Here is a 15,532-nt window from a genome sequence, read left to right as displayed (position 1 = left end):
ACAGTATGGAGGATACTTTCTGGAAAATATTGCTGAAACAAATGTGTTTTGGAAAGATGTATTCGCTATTTTTCTGACTTTTGCATTAGATTTACCCCCTTGTCACTTACAGAATTTCTGCATGAACCGTTATTTTTTAATACTTTTCTGTCCAAAAATGATACACAAAAAACAGTAGAAAAATGGTTAAACTGTAATATTATGAAAATTGGGGATTTACTTGATAATAATGGAATACCTATGAAATTTGAAATATTCCAACAAATACATGGCAAAAATATAAACTTTCTCGAGTATTACAGTAGAATCATGGCCATGTCAGATATAAAAGAAAGATTGGTCACTTATGGAAACAATCAGATAGAAATACTACATGCTATGCACCACTGTTAGCCATAAACAAGCATAAAAAAGGCACAAAAGGTATATATAATAAACTGTTGTGTCCACAGACGCCTCCTACATGCATTAGAAAATGGGAAAAAGTTTTTCCAGACCTTCAGTGGGGACAAATATTTGCTCACCCTTTTATTGTTACAATGGATACAAAACTTCAGTGGTTTCAATATCGTATTCTGCATCGTGTTTTAGCTACAAACACACTATTATATCAAATAAAACTTAGAGATTCAGATCTTTGCACCTTCTGCAATCAGTCAAGGGAATCTATAGAACACTTGTTTTTTGATTGTATTATTGTTAAAAAATTTTGGAATGATCTCTTTACTAAGTTAAAAGAAAAATGTGCTCATTGTGAGCAGATAGAAGTAAAGAAACAGTTAATACTATTTGGAGTCCAAAATGAGCTTATGACAGATAAGATATTCAGCCTTATTCTAATTATGGCAAAGTTTTATATTTACCGGTGCAAATGTTTCAATATTCATCTAAATGTGAACTCATTTGTATTGGAAATAAAAAAAGATATCATGTAGAAAAATATTATTACACAATAAATAGTAAGCCAGAATGTTTTGCACTAAAATGGATACCATATGAGCAGCTTTTCTTCACACATTGAATGTTTCTGTCTGTTTTTTTTTTTTTTTTTTTTTTTTTAAGTGAGAATGCATTTACATTGTGGTCTAATGAAAAGCCTGCGAATCCTGTTCTTTTCCACATTCCTCTTCCTCCCTCTTTTGTGTTTGTGTTTTTGTGACAATCCATAGTTTTGTTTTGTTTTGTTTTTGTAAATTTATGTGGTTTTTTTTTTTTTTTTTTTTTTTTTTTTGTTTGTTGTTTTTTTTGTTTGTTTATTTATGTTTTCTCAAGGTGTAGAACAAATGTACAGTCTTGCTTACTGTTACTTCCATTGGCAACGTCATCAACCATGTGTTTAACTGCTAAAACTGTGTTAAGCCTCAGGTGTCCTTTATCTGTTTTCATTTACATTTTTGGTGCAATTTTTTATCCATTCTGTCTTAATTTCGTGCTTTACTGCCAACATTTGGCAGTCTCCACAACACTTTCTTTAATAGTCTAGTTAGTCTTTCTTTTCACATTCTTTATCTGTCTTGCTTCCCTGTTAAAATATGTAAATACTTGTTTCATTATCAGCCATTTGTATAAATGCGCTTAGGGCTTGGGAGAAATAAGTTTTTGTGAGAACAATATGGCTGCAGTTTTTGTGTCATTCAAATTTTGATTTATGCTGGAACAAACTGCACATTTCTGGAAAGTGTTTTGCAGTCGGTGGTATGCAACCAATGAAGATGGAAGTTCTGTTAAAATATGTAAATACTTGTTTGATTATCAGCCATTTGTATAAATGCGCTTTTTTTTTTTTTTTTTTTTTTTTTGTTTGTTTGTTTGTTTGTGAGATTGCATGGGGAAGATTTGCATTTCACTCAGGTTGGAAAATTTTCCTCGTAGCATCTGTAGTCATAATGTCTGAAGGCAAAGTGTAAAAGACTTCTGCTTTGAGAGAGACTGTACTTTGTGCTGAACCAAATTACTTTGGCCTGTACAGTTTCACAAGTTTAGTATAACTGAACAATTTGCGTGATATTTCATGGTTTAAAAAAAAAAAATAAATTTGCTGTTTTTATATAGAAAATATTTTGATTCTTCATTGTTAGCTGATGTGAATAAAAATGGGTCTTGCTATTATTGCTCTGAATAACAGTTTGTTGGCTGTTGCCTCGAGATTAAATAAATTTGTGAATTTCTATTATAAACATTCCTACATAGTGAGGGTGTAGGTACTGTCGTGCAATGACTAGATTGAACAATTGTTTTCAGCTTTTTTTCTAAAGCTTTTGATATACTGTATACATTTGCTGAACTTGTGAACCTTGTGATAGGTTTTTTTTTTTTTTTTTTTTTTTTTTTTTTTGTACAAAGGAGAAATAAGTTTTTGTGAGAACAATATGGTTGCAGTTTTTTTGTGTCATTCAAATTTTGATTTATGCTAGAACAAACTGCACATTTCTGGAAAGTGTTTTTAAATATGTGTGTGTGCGGAGGTATTAGGTCACATGATTGTTGGATGTAATTTCTTGTTACTGTCATGCTTTGCTTCAGGGCTTGAGAGAAGTGCTTAACTTACATTCATATGGGGTTGACATGGAAGTGTGCGCATACTGTGTTGCATGACTTGTTTTTTGACTGTGCCTTGTGCGTTTGTGGTTGTTTTTTTTCCTACGATGTTAAATATTGTATATTTATTTGTATCTGTTTGGTGTATCTAAGTATTATGAAATAAAAAAAAAAAAAAAACTTAAAAAAAAAAAAAAAAAAAAAAAAAAAAAAAAAAAAAAAAAAAAAAAAACATCACGTCAGATGATCTTGGAAGATACCAAGTGGAAATCCACCTGGCTGAGAAAAAACTCATAAATACAATCCGACTTGTCATTAAAGGTATTTAACACAAGCCCAGGTAAGAAAAACAGAAGAAAAGACATGGGTTAGACGGATGGATGGCTAGATACAAAAAGAAGCTGACGAAGAATGAAAGAACAATTATTATTTACAAGTTTCCCCCTTGTTTTGCAATCGAGTCGAACATTAGAAACATGGCATGTTGAAAGAGAAAATTAAAACTTTTTAGTTTTAAAGCCAACTCAAGTGGCCGTCTCTTTATATCAGGCATACAACCAGTTTTATTGGTTCAATGTGTGAATGTATTATTTCGCTCATTTGAATTATTTTTTTTTTAAATAGAATCCCCTGAAACAGCCGACGCGAAGTTATTCGTAATGAAAAATGAATTGCCAGAGAGCAGTTCTTTTCGCCTGACCTGTGGTACCTTTACAACACTTGGATTTCCACCTGTTTCAGCAGTATGGACGGTAAATGACAGCAGTATGAAATGTGAAGACCGTTAACAAGTGATAAAGAGAAGAACATTGAGAGAATTTGAATGTATACAAGACTGTGGCTCATATGAGATATAAAACTCGGGTAACCCCTTTACAGTTTAAATTGTTTATGTTTGACTGTTTTGTACGTTTTGAATTTAAATTAATGTTAGAAAATCTACACACTTTCTTATATGTTTCCAGATGTACGTAATAGTGAATGATAGAGACTGTGTGTCTGTGTGTATGTGTGTGCGTGCGTGCTTATTTATGTTGAGCTTGTTTGCAGGTCTACAGCCGTCCTTCAGTAAGTAAAGACAGACAAATATTGTCATTTTATCTTTACAGGATCCCGCAGGTCGAACACTAAGCAGTCACGGGTTTGAGGATGAGTACTTTTACCTGGATGTACCTGCCGACACGGCTGACCCTGGCGAATACTCTTGTCACCTGGACTGCCGAGCACCTGACTTCTGTTGTCTTGACGACCAGTCGCCGCTAAGGTCGCGTGCACACTTACAGGTGCATACACAGAAGAAAGTGGAGGTCATGAGTATGCAAAGTGTCGCCTTTCATACTTTTTCACAACTTCAGCAGCAAGCCTCCGAGTTTACCAGGAATGTCCGCAATTTTCAGGAGTTGGGATGGAGTCAGAATGCTGTGGCCGCGACAGCTCATCTGGCTAACGTTCAATCCAAAAGCGATACTGGCCTGAATAAAGTCGAGAACTTGGATAATGAGCTGAAAAGAATCTTGGAGAATGCGAGGAACCTCATATTCAAGACCGACACGTGGATGTCTGCATTTGAAGAAAAATTTTCAGCGATGGAGGGAAAATTTATGTCACAGGTAGACAACGTCAGCCAGATAGTAGACCGCATTCGCTCACGCCAAGTACGGAAAGACGGTATGTCTACTACTGAGCCACATCATCATCATCATCATCATCATCATCGTCGTCGTCGTCGTCGTCGTAGTACTAGTCTTAATGTTTATTCTTGTATTTCTTGTGATGCAGAGCACAGATGTCTACAAAAAGATGGCTACATGTGGCATTTAGAGAGCTGCCTGAAGGTTTCGACTTACGAAGCGAACTATGTTGCTGCCAAAGCTGCCTGCCGGAAAGATGGCGCTCACCTGTTTGACCTCAAGTTACCTGATCTTGACGTGGAGCGACTGCGGATGGCAGTTATAGAGTCTAAGAGTACGTAACATATACATATCGCAGTCTAAGGATCTAGACCAATGTAATAACAATTATCACAGAAGTATCGCAGTAACAGGGTCTTAAAGCACGTAAAAAAATGTAGATTTACCAATTTACAAATTTACCATAAATGTAGTTACATAACAGTGTAGGATGGCAGAGAGTGAGGCTCGGGAAAGGGGACGATTATTGGAGTAAGACAAAATGAAGAGTAGGGGTAGACTAATGTCTACATGAACCTCTATATTGAGTATGACGATGATTCTGTTGATTCGTTCAGATAACGGCACGTCGATTCGTGGCTACTACTATTTCATGGTTGGAGCCAACGACATCGCTTCTAACCACACCTTCGTCTGGACAGACGGAACCCCTCTTCCCTTATCATCTCCACTTTGGGGACCAAAGCAGCCCAACCCTGGCAAAGACGAAGATTGTATTTGGGCACACATAGATCTTCCTCAAGTGTCATTACACGACTTCAGTTGTGATACTCAGGCTTATTTTATTTGTCAGTATGACATTTAAGAGTCTGTTAACATTTCCTTCTCAGAAAGGAATATCGTGGACAGAGCAAAATGAAAAAAAAAATCATAGATCGTGTAACTCGATTACTCTTTTAACATTAAGCTTTTTTGTTGGATAGCTGCCATGTAAAGGAATACTTTCCATGGCGAGTTTTACTACACAAATAAATATAAATATGAGAATGGAGGTTACTAATGAAACTTCTTGGGAGCATTGTTGTAAGAGTAATCAATCTGTGTCTGCTGCTTTTAATTGCTCTGTATACGAAACTTCAAAGACGCCATTGCTAGTTCACCTTCACTCAACCCCTGCTTCAAAATGTATCGCTTCGATTAATAAACAATATATCCGAGTTTTTTCTCTCACCGATCGTCTGAAAAATGCAAGTAGTTACTGTGTTTTGTTTTGTTTTGATGGGTTAAACAGCTCAAAATATTTACAAAAAACAAAAAGCTGTAAATTTTTTTTCCTTGGTTGAATCAAATGGTAAGACCTTGTCCATATTTTATGGATGAGAGAATTTCCTAGTGAAGTTCTTAACTGATTCTTTAAAATATGAATTTTATGCCTTGTTTATCTTAGTATAGCTATTATAATGTAACGTGGCAAAATAAAATTGTAATACACATGTCATACTCCGAAAGATATTCATTATAAACGTAAGAGGACCGTTAAAATAAAACTGTATTATATGCGTAAATACATTGATAGTAAAAATGCAGTATAATGAGAGATTTTGCCATGGAGATAGAAAGGGAGGGGAATACCAAACGAGTACATGAGAGAGACAGACAGAATTGTGGTCACTGGCGCTACCGACCCAATCCTCTGCTTCCAAGGTTCTTTGATCTCCAATTTTATCGATTGTTCTATTGATGTGAAGGTGGCTATAATATATTTATGCATGCATAATACACAAATAAATCACTCCCACTTCAAGTATTCTCTTGAAAGCACCTGCTTACATTAGTATCTTTTATTCTTCTATTTTTTATATCTGTATTAATTTTTTCATATTTCAATACAACACAAAACAAAGATTGGAAAAATAAAGCTGAGAACAGGCAAAATACATTCTTCAAGGAGAATTATGTGTCTACATGAAGAGGATTTTGTAACTTTCTTCAGCAGCAGCTTTTAATTACAGTTTATGAAAGAAACTAGTAGACCTAAAACAGAAGGAAACTAGGGTTTCACGTAACTACACAATGTTAGTGTTGACTGCTGCTAACAGACTGTAGACAAGCATAAACTGATCTGTGAGAAATCTCCACAAACTACTATTGCAGTCTGTTAATTGCATTTCCATACCTGTAGAATCTTTCTGTGAACTTCAGTAACTTATTTTTAAAACTGGTATTAAAGCTGACAACAGTTTTCATCTCTCGCCTCTAACTTTCTGTCACTAAAGCTCTCCGGGGGATTGTAGATGTAAATAAACACTAAAACTATTTCTAATTCATGTTTTCCACTAATGGATAATAAACAAATTAATATATGCAATAAAAACACTTTATGACTTACCTCAAGCTTTCCGGTGGCCGGTACAGACGCACTGGCGAGAGTTTCTCCTCCACGAAACACGTAACGAACGGTAACCCGTGGATAGGGCTCATGTATTGTCAGGTTACTTCCCTTGCACTGTGTAACGATGCTGATATCTGTTTCCTTCGTCTCCGCGGTATGCACGCTTATTCCTCCTAAACAGGCTGCCAGGGGACCCGAAGATAGAAGATAACAGTGTTGTACATTTAATTTTGATAAAATGTAATGAGTAAGCATGTGTTCACACTATTATCAATCTCGTACGACAAACGTGATGATGTTTATATTTTCTAAAAACGTATATATATATATCAGGCAGTAGATTAAATACCACATAAATATTAATATAATCCATCTTGTGCAGGTTTTACTAAAGAGATGTGATTATAGCAGCAACTAAATATATATATATATTACTAAATATGATTATGTACATGTGATTAACTGTCTGCAGGTCCTAACCGAAACATGTATAATTATGTGTACTTGCTGTATGTATGGGGATATTACAACAATGATACCTAATTAAACCAATGCTACATGAATCTAAAATTGTTACCATATAGCCGTTGTTCATGTGTTCATGTCATTTCTATTTTTGTACTTAGATAATGGATAATGCCCAAATTATATCGGTTTCATTTAACGACGAAATAAGTATTCTTCAGATCGGTTTTGTCAGTACAGAAATATTTCCCCGATTAATTCATTCTTGAAACGTTATCGTATATACAAGTGCAGAAGATGTAACTGTAATCAGATTCTCAAGAAAGGCAGCTTTGTGTAACAGGGGTATACCTCCCCATGAAGGCAGAATAATGGGAGCAGCGGTGTCTGGTAAATACTAAAATATATGAGTCCCTTCCCGATACTCGATTCCCGCCTTTTAGCTGTCATAGAAAATCAACACTTATCAGTCTCGATCGAGTAGAAGTGGAGATTTATTTCAGCTACAGTGTGAGATGAGAGTAAAGAACACTTACCCCAGATGACCATGTTCCGCAAAAAACTTAAAACCCATCTCTTTCTTTCAAACCAGTCTTAAACTACCAAGAAACACTTCTGTCTATATTTTTTTACTTTTCCTGGTATTTTATATATTTGTTCACTTTATTTGTTCTTCCCTTGTTCTTTTTTTCTGCGCAATGAGCATTCTTCGGAATGGATACCTGCGCATTACAAATCGACATCATCATCATCATGAGAGTGACGAGAAGCGATGTTGCCGCCATTTTGTCTTGGATGCGGCAGAATGTGACCTCTTGTGAACAGACACATGGTTAACACACTTGTAACTGGAGATGTGGTAACTCAACAAATAATAATATAATGTGCAGATATGTTTTGTAAGTTATATCTCACGAGCATATTTGGTGGGTGAAGCAGGAAGCTGCGCGTGCCTATCTGTAAACCGGAGAAAAAAACCCAGACATTGGCAGTTTGATTTTTCTTTCTCCGTTATTACAGTTGGATTATTGACATAAAACCTAACTAAATGTTGGTGCAACACGTAAAAGTTGCTCTTCTTTGTACCTACTGCAGCACATATAAGGCATCCACTAGAGACCTACATTTTTGTCTATCAGCAGCAACTTTAGCCATGTTGTTCCAGGACAGTTTTGGGTCCTTTGGTTGTCGTTCTACTAACCTTTGCCATGCTTCTTTTGGCCAACCACGCTTAGCTATTTGGACTTACAAATTTCTTTGATGAGTCTGTTCCTCACATTCTTTTCTGTATCTACATCCGTTGTTACTAGACTACCAAGGTATGTAATTTCTCTACTTCTTTGTTATCAGTTGTGATGAGTTCTGTTACATTCGCTAACTAAACAAGAGGGTTTTATAAACGACAGTTTAAACGACTCAGCTTAAATACCATAGTGAACAATCAAACTTCTTAATTTACAATACTGTGCAGTGCAGACGATAAGAATTTTTTTCCTTCTTTAATTTCAAAGAAAACTATGCTTGTCGCAAGCTTTGTCTCTTCCTCTCCTCCTGTCGCAGTCTTGGTTGCGGTTCTGTCTGCAAGTCCTGCCATGCTCACAAGAGGCTATTTATAGATTGTAGGGTGAGAACCTCTCTCAAGGTGTTCCTACATCCTTGCCTTACTTGCTGGGAGACTAAGCATTTGATTCTCATTGTGAAACAGTACAGTGAAGTGAATCTGACCGCAGAAATATTCAACTAATCTTCTATAAGAGTACAATAAACATTAATCACGAGCTCGTAAATCATCGAAATAAACATACTTACCTTTGACAGACAGGCTGACAGACCGACAAACCAGCCAACAGAGTTGTGATCGCTGTATTTCCAACAGTCCGCAATTTCTGTTTACCTAAAATGTGTAAAAGAACACTTCTAAGATAATCATCACTTGAAAAACATTTCTAGAGAGTTTTATATACATTCCCACAGCCCCGGACTTCTTGCGAGAAATGCCGAGCGGGTTCCAGAAAATGTATGTGGATGCAGGCAACTGGCTGATGTAAACACTTCCTGTGTGGTTGTGGTATTGCAGATGTAGGTGTAATACGATATCAGCAATGGTCAATGTAGAAAAATTTAAAAATAATTGAATATCAGGCATATGAAGGCAGTTTTATACATTATTATTATTACTATTATTATTACAGTAAATTCTATTTAGAAATTGTTTTTCCCAGTATAAATGTTCGTGAAAGTAACTTTTAAGGTGAAAAACGATCCGGCTAGGTTTCACTGCGTAACATGTCAACGTAGACACAGGCAAACATCTGACAGCGATACTGTCAACAATATTGACAATTTTTTTTTTTTTTTTTTTTTTTTTTTTTTGGCCCTTTCACCCCTCCTGGGGCATAGGCCATCGACTACAGTCTTAACTGTTGTCGATGTTTCGGTAGCAAGGATTTGTTTTTACGGGGTGGGGGTGCTGGCCCCACGCCCAACCCTCCTCCTTTTTCAGCCGGGCTTGGGACCGTCCTTGGCGAAGGGCGGCCAGCCCTGTAAACAGATGCCACGTGCAGAGAAAGAACAGCATGCCCGAGATGAGAAATGAACTCAGGGCAACCAGCCTTCACTGTATTGGTGACAGGCGCTAACAGCGCTAACCGTTGCGCCACCGGGCCGCCTTAATATTGACAATACTGAACCATAAAGCAACCATTAAAGTAGCAGACTACTTAGCGAAATAAGTAAAAACGATAACAAAAGTTTCGTTCAAGTTTGACACTTAGATTCTACATTTCAGTGGCTGGCGGACATCACACCCTCCCCACCAACAATCTGACACTGAACTCTTCGTGCATAGAACAGTTGCACCGAGTCGGTGATGGTGGCCGTGACAGTTAAAACTGCGTAGAAACGAGTTCAGGTCAAGGACAGCGACTCATTCTTGGAAAACAAAATAGGATGTGAGGTGGAGGGTGGCTAGGAGCGGGTAGAAATAGAGGAGATGGGGGTAAAAGAGGAAGAGAGAGAAAAAGAGGTTGATAAAGAATCTCAGACAGACGAGAGGAAGAGAAAGCTAGTCTGTGTGTGTGTGTGCCAACTATATATCTATCTGTAGTCCGGCTGCTTGACTATTTCAATGATCTACAAAATCATGCACGAGCATTGCTTATGTGCTGCAATATTTTATAATAAATTAGAGCAATGAATAAGTTTACCAAATGCAAGCCCACGCTCACTTTTTTTTTCTCGTTTTGCCCATTCATTCAAACATAAATATGTACGTACATCCAGACATACATATATCCCTGGATTAACACTAGTTATTGTGATCCCCGTTGTTACTGGTCGTAAGGATGAACATCTGGGAGTAACTGCGGTGGTTAGTAGATTGCATGAAACGACCAGAGGACTTCGTGAAATACAGAAGTTCAGTTAGTTTATCTGGAAACTTGCCAGGCGTTTAATATTACCAGAAAGATCTGATGGCCTTCAACCTGCCTGAGAAGATAGATGGAGAATGAAGTTGTTTATGTTACAGTTTGAAGGCCAACAAACCTCGATAAAAAGGAGGTATACATGCAATCACACAGTGTTAGTATGATACTGTAGAATAGTGGTTTAAAATAACTGAGAGCAACACATTCTTAAGACGAACTTCCAAAAATAAACCGACAACAAAAATTGGATATACGGATGTAGAAACAGTTCCGTGATCACCGTGCGAGATTCGAGTCCAAGACGCTATAAAAAGCCTCTGGCCAACATCACCGCGGCGCAGACAGCGACGACAGCAGGCGAATTGACGAGGTTGACGACGACTAGTGTTGATGACAAGGTTGTTCGGTCTGCACTCGACGATAATTTGTAAGTAGCCAGTAAGACTTTCTCTCTCACTCACACGTACACACACACACACTGACTTGAATGTTAGTTATACATGTTACAAGATATGTAAAAACTAACATAGACCTTGGCGAGTGTCACAAATGTCCATTGTGATTGACACATTAACATGTTTATCATCTTAAGAAACCTGTAAGAAACTGCACTGTGTTTTCATCGACAAGACAACAGGCACATCACCTGGCAGCAGCAATGGCGCTGAGACTGCTTCTTCTCATTTTCATCTATGGTGAGCCTTTTTTTTAAAAAAATTTCTTCTTCATTTGAACTTTGTTAAGCCTTGAGGTTGTTGTAGTTAACACTTGTCTAATATGTCCTCGTCAGTCGCACGTGGATGGATGTTACAAAACATCATCAGATGCAGTGTACTTCATTATTGTTAACCTGGAGAAAGAATCTTTCACTCTAGTGTTATTTAATTTTATTGGTTGTGAATGTTGGCAATTTACAGGGCTTGGACATGCTTGTGACAATTGTTTACTTGACGATATTGTGCTGCTGTTGCTTTAGATCTTTGACTTCTATTTATTATTCCGATCTTTTCATTGTTACTGATGATAATCTAAAACAAATGTTCCTGTGCGCTTAAAAGAGAGACTGATAATAAAAGTAATAACAATACAACAAAATTTCATGTTATAAATACAACTTTCATATTTATGGTACACGTTTACTGAACATAAACGTAGACATTGGTTTTACTTAGTTTATGAACCCTTCTTCTCAATAATAACTAGCCCTACACACTCATTAAGAATATTTCCCATTTAATGTAATATCGTAATAGTCCTTTACACTTTATCCTTATTCAGGTTTCTCGGTGACCAGCTTGAAAGGAATGTTCGTAAATCCCTCTCGTGCAGAAGACACAGGCAAAATATTTCACAAGTGCAAGGGAAGTAACCTGATACTGAATGAACCAAACCCTCAAGTTACTGTTCTTGACGCGTTTGTGTTTCACGGAGAAGAAACTCTGGCGAGCGTCTCGGTACCTGCCACGGGAATGTTTGAGGTAACTAGATGGCCTGATTGATCTATGTATTGATTAATACATGTATTTATTGACACTTATCTCTGTGATACAATCTCTGTTGTTATTTTTACGACCTGTGTAGGGTCGTCTAGTCGTGGGGCATGACGGGAGAGTGACTTTGAGCAACCTCACGTCAGATGATCTTGGAAGATACCAAGTGGAAATCCACCTTGCTGAGAAAAGACTCATAAATACAATCCGACTTGTCATTAAAGGTATTTAACACAAGCCCAGGTAAGAAAAACAGAAGAAAAAACATGGTTAGAGTAGACGGATGGATGGATAGATACAAAAAGAAGCTGACGAAGATTGAAAGAACACACACTATTAACAGCTTTCCCCCTCGTTTTGTAATCGAGTTGAAAATTATAAACATGGCATGTTGAGAGAGAAAATTACAACTTTTTAGCTTTAAAACCAACTCACTTGTCCGTCTCTTTATATCAGGCATACAGCCAGTTTTACTGGTTCAATGTGTGAATGTACTATTTCGTTCATTTTAATTAATTTTTTCTATAGAACCCCCTGAAACAACCGACGCGAAGTTAATCGTAATGAAAAATGAATTGCCAGAGAGCAGTTTTTTTCGCCTGACCTGTGGTAACGTTACAACACTTGGATTTCCACCTGTTTCTGCAGTATGGACGGTAAATGAAAGCAGTATGAAATGTGAAGACCGTTAATAAATAATAAAGAGAAGAACATTGAGAGCATTTGAATGTATACTAGACGCGTTCAAATGAGATTTAAAACTCGAGTGACCCCTTTACAGTTAAAAACTTTTTATGTTTGACGCATGTTTTATACGTTTGAAACGGAAATTAATGTTAGATTTCTATTCACTTTCTTCGATGTTTGTAGACGTACCTAAGTAGTAGTGAACGATAGAGACTATGTATCTATGTGTGTGTGTGTGGGCGCTTATTTACGGTGAACTTGTTTGCAGGTCTACAGCCGTCTTTCACTAAATAAAGACAGACAAATGTTGTAATTTTATCTTTACAGGATCCAGCAGGTCACAGGCTAAGCAGCGATGGGTTTGAACATGAGTATTTTTACCTAGATGTACCTGCCGACACGGCGGACCCTGGCGAATATTCCTGTCAGGTGGACTGCCTAGCCCCCGATTTCTGTTGTCTTGACGACCAGTCGCCGCTAAGGTCACGTGCACACTTACAGGTGCATACACAGAAGAAGGTCGAGGTCATGACTATGCAAAGTGTCTCCTTTCACACTTTTTCACAACTTCAGCAGCAAGCCCCCGACTTTACCAGGAATGTCCGCAATTTTCAGGAGTTGGGATGCAATCAGAATGCTGTGGCCGCGACAGCTCATCTGGCTAATCTTCTGTCAAAAAGTGATATTTGCCTGAATAAAGTCGAGAACTTAGAAAAGGAGTTGAAAAGAATCTTGTAGAATGTGAGGAACGTGAGTGAAGACACTCGTGTTGAACTGAACGAAAGCTTGGCTGAAATACGCACAGCTATTGTGGAGACAGAAAATAGTTTTGAGACCAACATAAGCCAGTCACTGAAGCTTGTCGAGACGCAAATGCAGAAAATGGAGACAGAGAGCAAGACTGGACTTGATAATCTGCAACAAACTGTAGGAAGCGAGATATCCAGATTGGAGGGAAAGTTCGATCAGCTGATTTCTGACTTAAGAAATTATGTGGATGTAAATCAAGAAAACGTAAGTCAAGAGTTGAAAAACCTCAGATTCAAGACCGACACATGGATGTTTGCATTTGAGGAAAAATTTTCAGCGATGGAGGGAAAATTTATGTCACAGGTAGACAACGTCAGCCAGATAGTAGAACACATTCGCTCACGCCAAGCACGGGAAGACGGTATGTCTACTACTCATCATCATCATATTCATCATCAATCAATCAATCAATCATCAATCCATCAATCATCATCATCATCATCGTCGTCGTCGTCGTCGTCGTAATAGTAGTAGTAGTCTTAATGTTTATTCTTGTATTTCTTGTGATGCAGAGCACAGATGTCTACAAAAAGATGGCTACATGTGGCATTTAGAGAGCTGCCTGAAGGTTTCATCTTACGAAGCGAACTATGTTGCTGCCAACACTACCTGCCGGAAAGATGGCGCTCACCTGTTTGACCTCAAGTTACCTGATCTTGACGTGGAGCGACTGCGGATGGCAGTTATACAGTCTAAGAGTACGTAACATATACATATCGCAGTCTAAGGGTAATGTAATAACAATTATCACAGAAGTATCGCAGTAACAGGATCTTAAAGCACGTAAAAAGATTTCTTCGTTTCCATTGTCTTTAAGACTAACTTGTATTTAAATTTTATACCTACATTTTTACGTAAATATGAGTTTTATCAAATGTAGATGAACATTAGCTGATTTACTATAGTGTGCATTCTAGGAAAATGGATTGAAGCTGGGGATGGGGGTGGGAGAGGAGAGAGAGAGAGAGAGAGAGAGAGAGAGAGAGAATTCCTTCCTGAATACATCCGAAGCCTTTTTAAAGCGAGTAAAGTCAAAAGTATTCCGTGCAAATGTTCAATATCAACTAAAATGTGAATGCAACAAATAAAATACACACGTATACACGCGCACATATACTATAACAAGTCATTATTCATTTATTCACCTTGTACAGGTAAAAAAACAGTAAATGAGAGAAAAACAGATTTCACTTGAGTATGCTATATGTAAGAATATCAGTAAATAGAAGATACAAAAACTATTGTTTGTTTTTGACATGTACATTTTGTGGCATTCTAAAGAAACGATTAATTTACCATAAATGTAGTTACATAACAGTGTAGGATGGCAGAGAGTGAGGCTCGGTAAAGGTGACGATTATCGGAGTAAGACAAAATGTAGAGTGGGGGTAGACTAATGTCTACATGAACCTCTATATTGAGTATGACGATGATTCTGTTGATTCGTTCAGATAACGGCACGTTGCATCATGGCCGCTACTATTTCATGGTTGGAGCAAACGACGTCGATTCTAACCACACCTTCGTCTGGACAGACGGAACCCCTCTTCCGTTATCATCTCCACTTTGGGAATCAAACCAGCCCGAACCTGGCAAAGAAGAAGATTGTGTTTGGGCACGAATATATCTTCCTCAAGTGTCATTACACGACTTCAGTTGTGATACTCAGGCTTATTTCATTTGTCAGTATGACATTTAAGAGTCTGTTGACATTTCCGTCTCAGAAAGAATTAAATATCGTGGACAGAGCACAAGAAAAAAATATCATAGATCGTGTAACTCGATTACTCTTTTAACATTAAGCTTTTTTGTTGGATAGCTGTAAAGCAATACTTTCCATGGCGAGTTTTACTAGACAAATAAATATAAATATGAGGATGGAGGTTACTAATAAAACTTCTTGGGAGCATTGTTGTAAGAGTAATCAATCTTTGCTGCTTTTAATTGCTCTGTATACGAAACTTCAAAGACGCCATTGCTAGTTCACCTTCACTCAGTCTCTTGCTTCAAAAGGTATCGCTTCGATTACTAAACAATATGTCCGAGTTTTTTCTCTCATCGATCGTCTGAAAAATAAAAGTAGTTACTGTG

General features: G+C 37.4%; 3 protein-coding genes across 8 annotated transcripts in view; 2 read left to right on the top strand and 1 right to left on the bottom strand.

The window, feature by feature from the left end:
• LOC112562563 overlaps positions 1-7,081 on the bottom strand; it is a 22,371-nt gene extending 15,290 nt beyond the window's left edge. Inside the window, exon 1 of one of the 2 annotated variants that reach the window (XM_025235861.1) lies at positions 6,559-7,081. In XM_025235861.1, the coding sequence (XP_025091646.1) occupies positions 6,559-6,816 (258 nt within the window). In that variant the 5' untranslated portion in view covers positions 6,817-7,081. The remainder of the gene's footprint in view (positions 1-6,558) is intronic. The other variant, XM_025235862.1, reaches the window with a different exon arrangement.
• The window catches only part of LOC112562569, a 22,324-nt gene extending 6,792 nt beyond the window's left edge, over positions 1-15,532 (top strand). The window contains exons 5-9 of one of the 3 annotated variants that reach the window (XM_025235870.1): positions 2,772-2,859; positions 3,163-3,290; positions 3,648-4,206; positions 4,318-4,503; positions 14,893-15,532. In XM_025235870.1, coding sequence (XP_025091655.1) covers positions 2,772-2,859; positions 3,163-3,290; positions 3,648-4,206; positions 4,318-4,503; positions 14,893-15,140 — 1,209 coding nt within the window. In that variant the 3' untranslated portion in view covers positions 15,141-15,532. Of the gene's footprint in view, positions 1-2,771; positions 2,860-3,162; positions 3,291-3,647; positions 4,207-4,317; positions 4,504-4,786; positions 5,388-14,892 lie in introns of those variants that run through there. The other 2 variants (XM_025235871.1, XM_025235872.1) reach the window with 2 other exon arrangements.
• LOC112562571 lies at positions 10,575-13,653 on the top strand. 3 transcript variants are annotated; one of them, XM_025235879.1, is made up of 6 exons: positions 10,575-10,881; positions 11,085-11,149; positions 11,733-11,932; positions 12,036-12,168; positions 12,473-12,600; positions 12,959-13,653. In XM_025235879.1, the coding sequence occupies exons 2-6, from the start codon at positions 11,113-11,115 to the stop codon at positions 13,367-13,369; spliced, it is 909 nt and encodes a 302-aa protein (XP_025091664.1). In that variant the 5' UTR covers positions 10,575-10,881; positions 11,085-11,112; the 3' UTR covers positions 13,370-13,653. The 3 variants fall into 3 exon arrangements, with proteins under 3 accessions (XP_025091664.1, XP_025091663.1, XP_025091661.1); XM_025235878.1 differs by having other exon boundaries at positions 10,576-10,881; positions 11,092-11,149; XM_025235876.1 differs by having other exon boundaries at positions 10,577-10,881; positions 11,047-11,149.

Source organism: Pomacea canaliculata, linkage group LG4 (assembly GCF_003073045.1).
Source record: "Pomacea canaliculata isolate SZHN2017 linkage group LG4, ASM307304v1, whole genome shotgun sequence".
Lineage (NCBI taxonomy): Eukaryota > Metazoa > Mollusca > Gastropoda > Architaenioglossa > Ampullariidae > Pomacea > Pomacea canaliculata.
This window is presented reverse-complemented; position numbering and strand designations above follow the sequence as displayed.

Coding starts and splice junctions, on each gene's coding strand:
- LOC112562571 (XM_025235879.1), top strand. CDS start 11,113: ATGGCGCTGAGACTGCTTCTTCTCATTTTCATCTATG. Junction 11,150..11,732: donor TCTTCTCATTTTCATCTATG/GTGAGCCTTTTT, acceptor ATCCTTATTCAG/GTTTCTCGGTGACCAGCTTG. Junction 12,601..12,958: donor CTGTTTCTGCAGTATGGACG/GTAAATGAAAGC, acceptor TTATCTTTACAG/GATCCAGCAGGTCACAGGCT.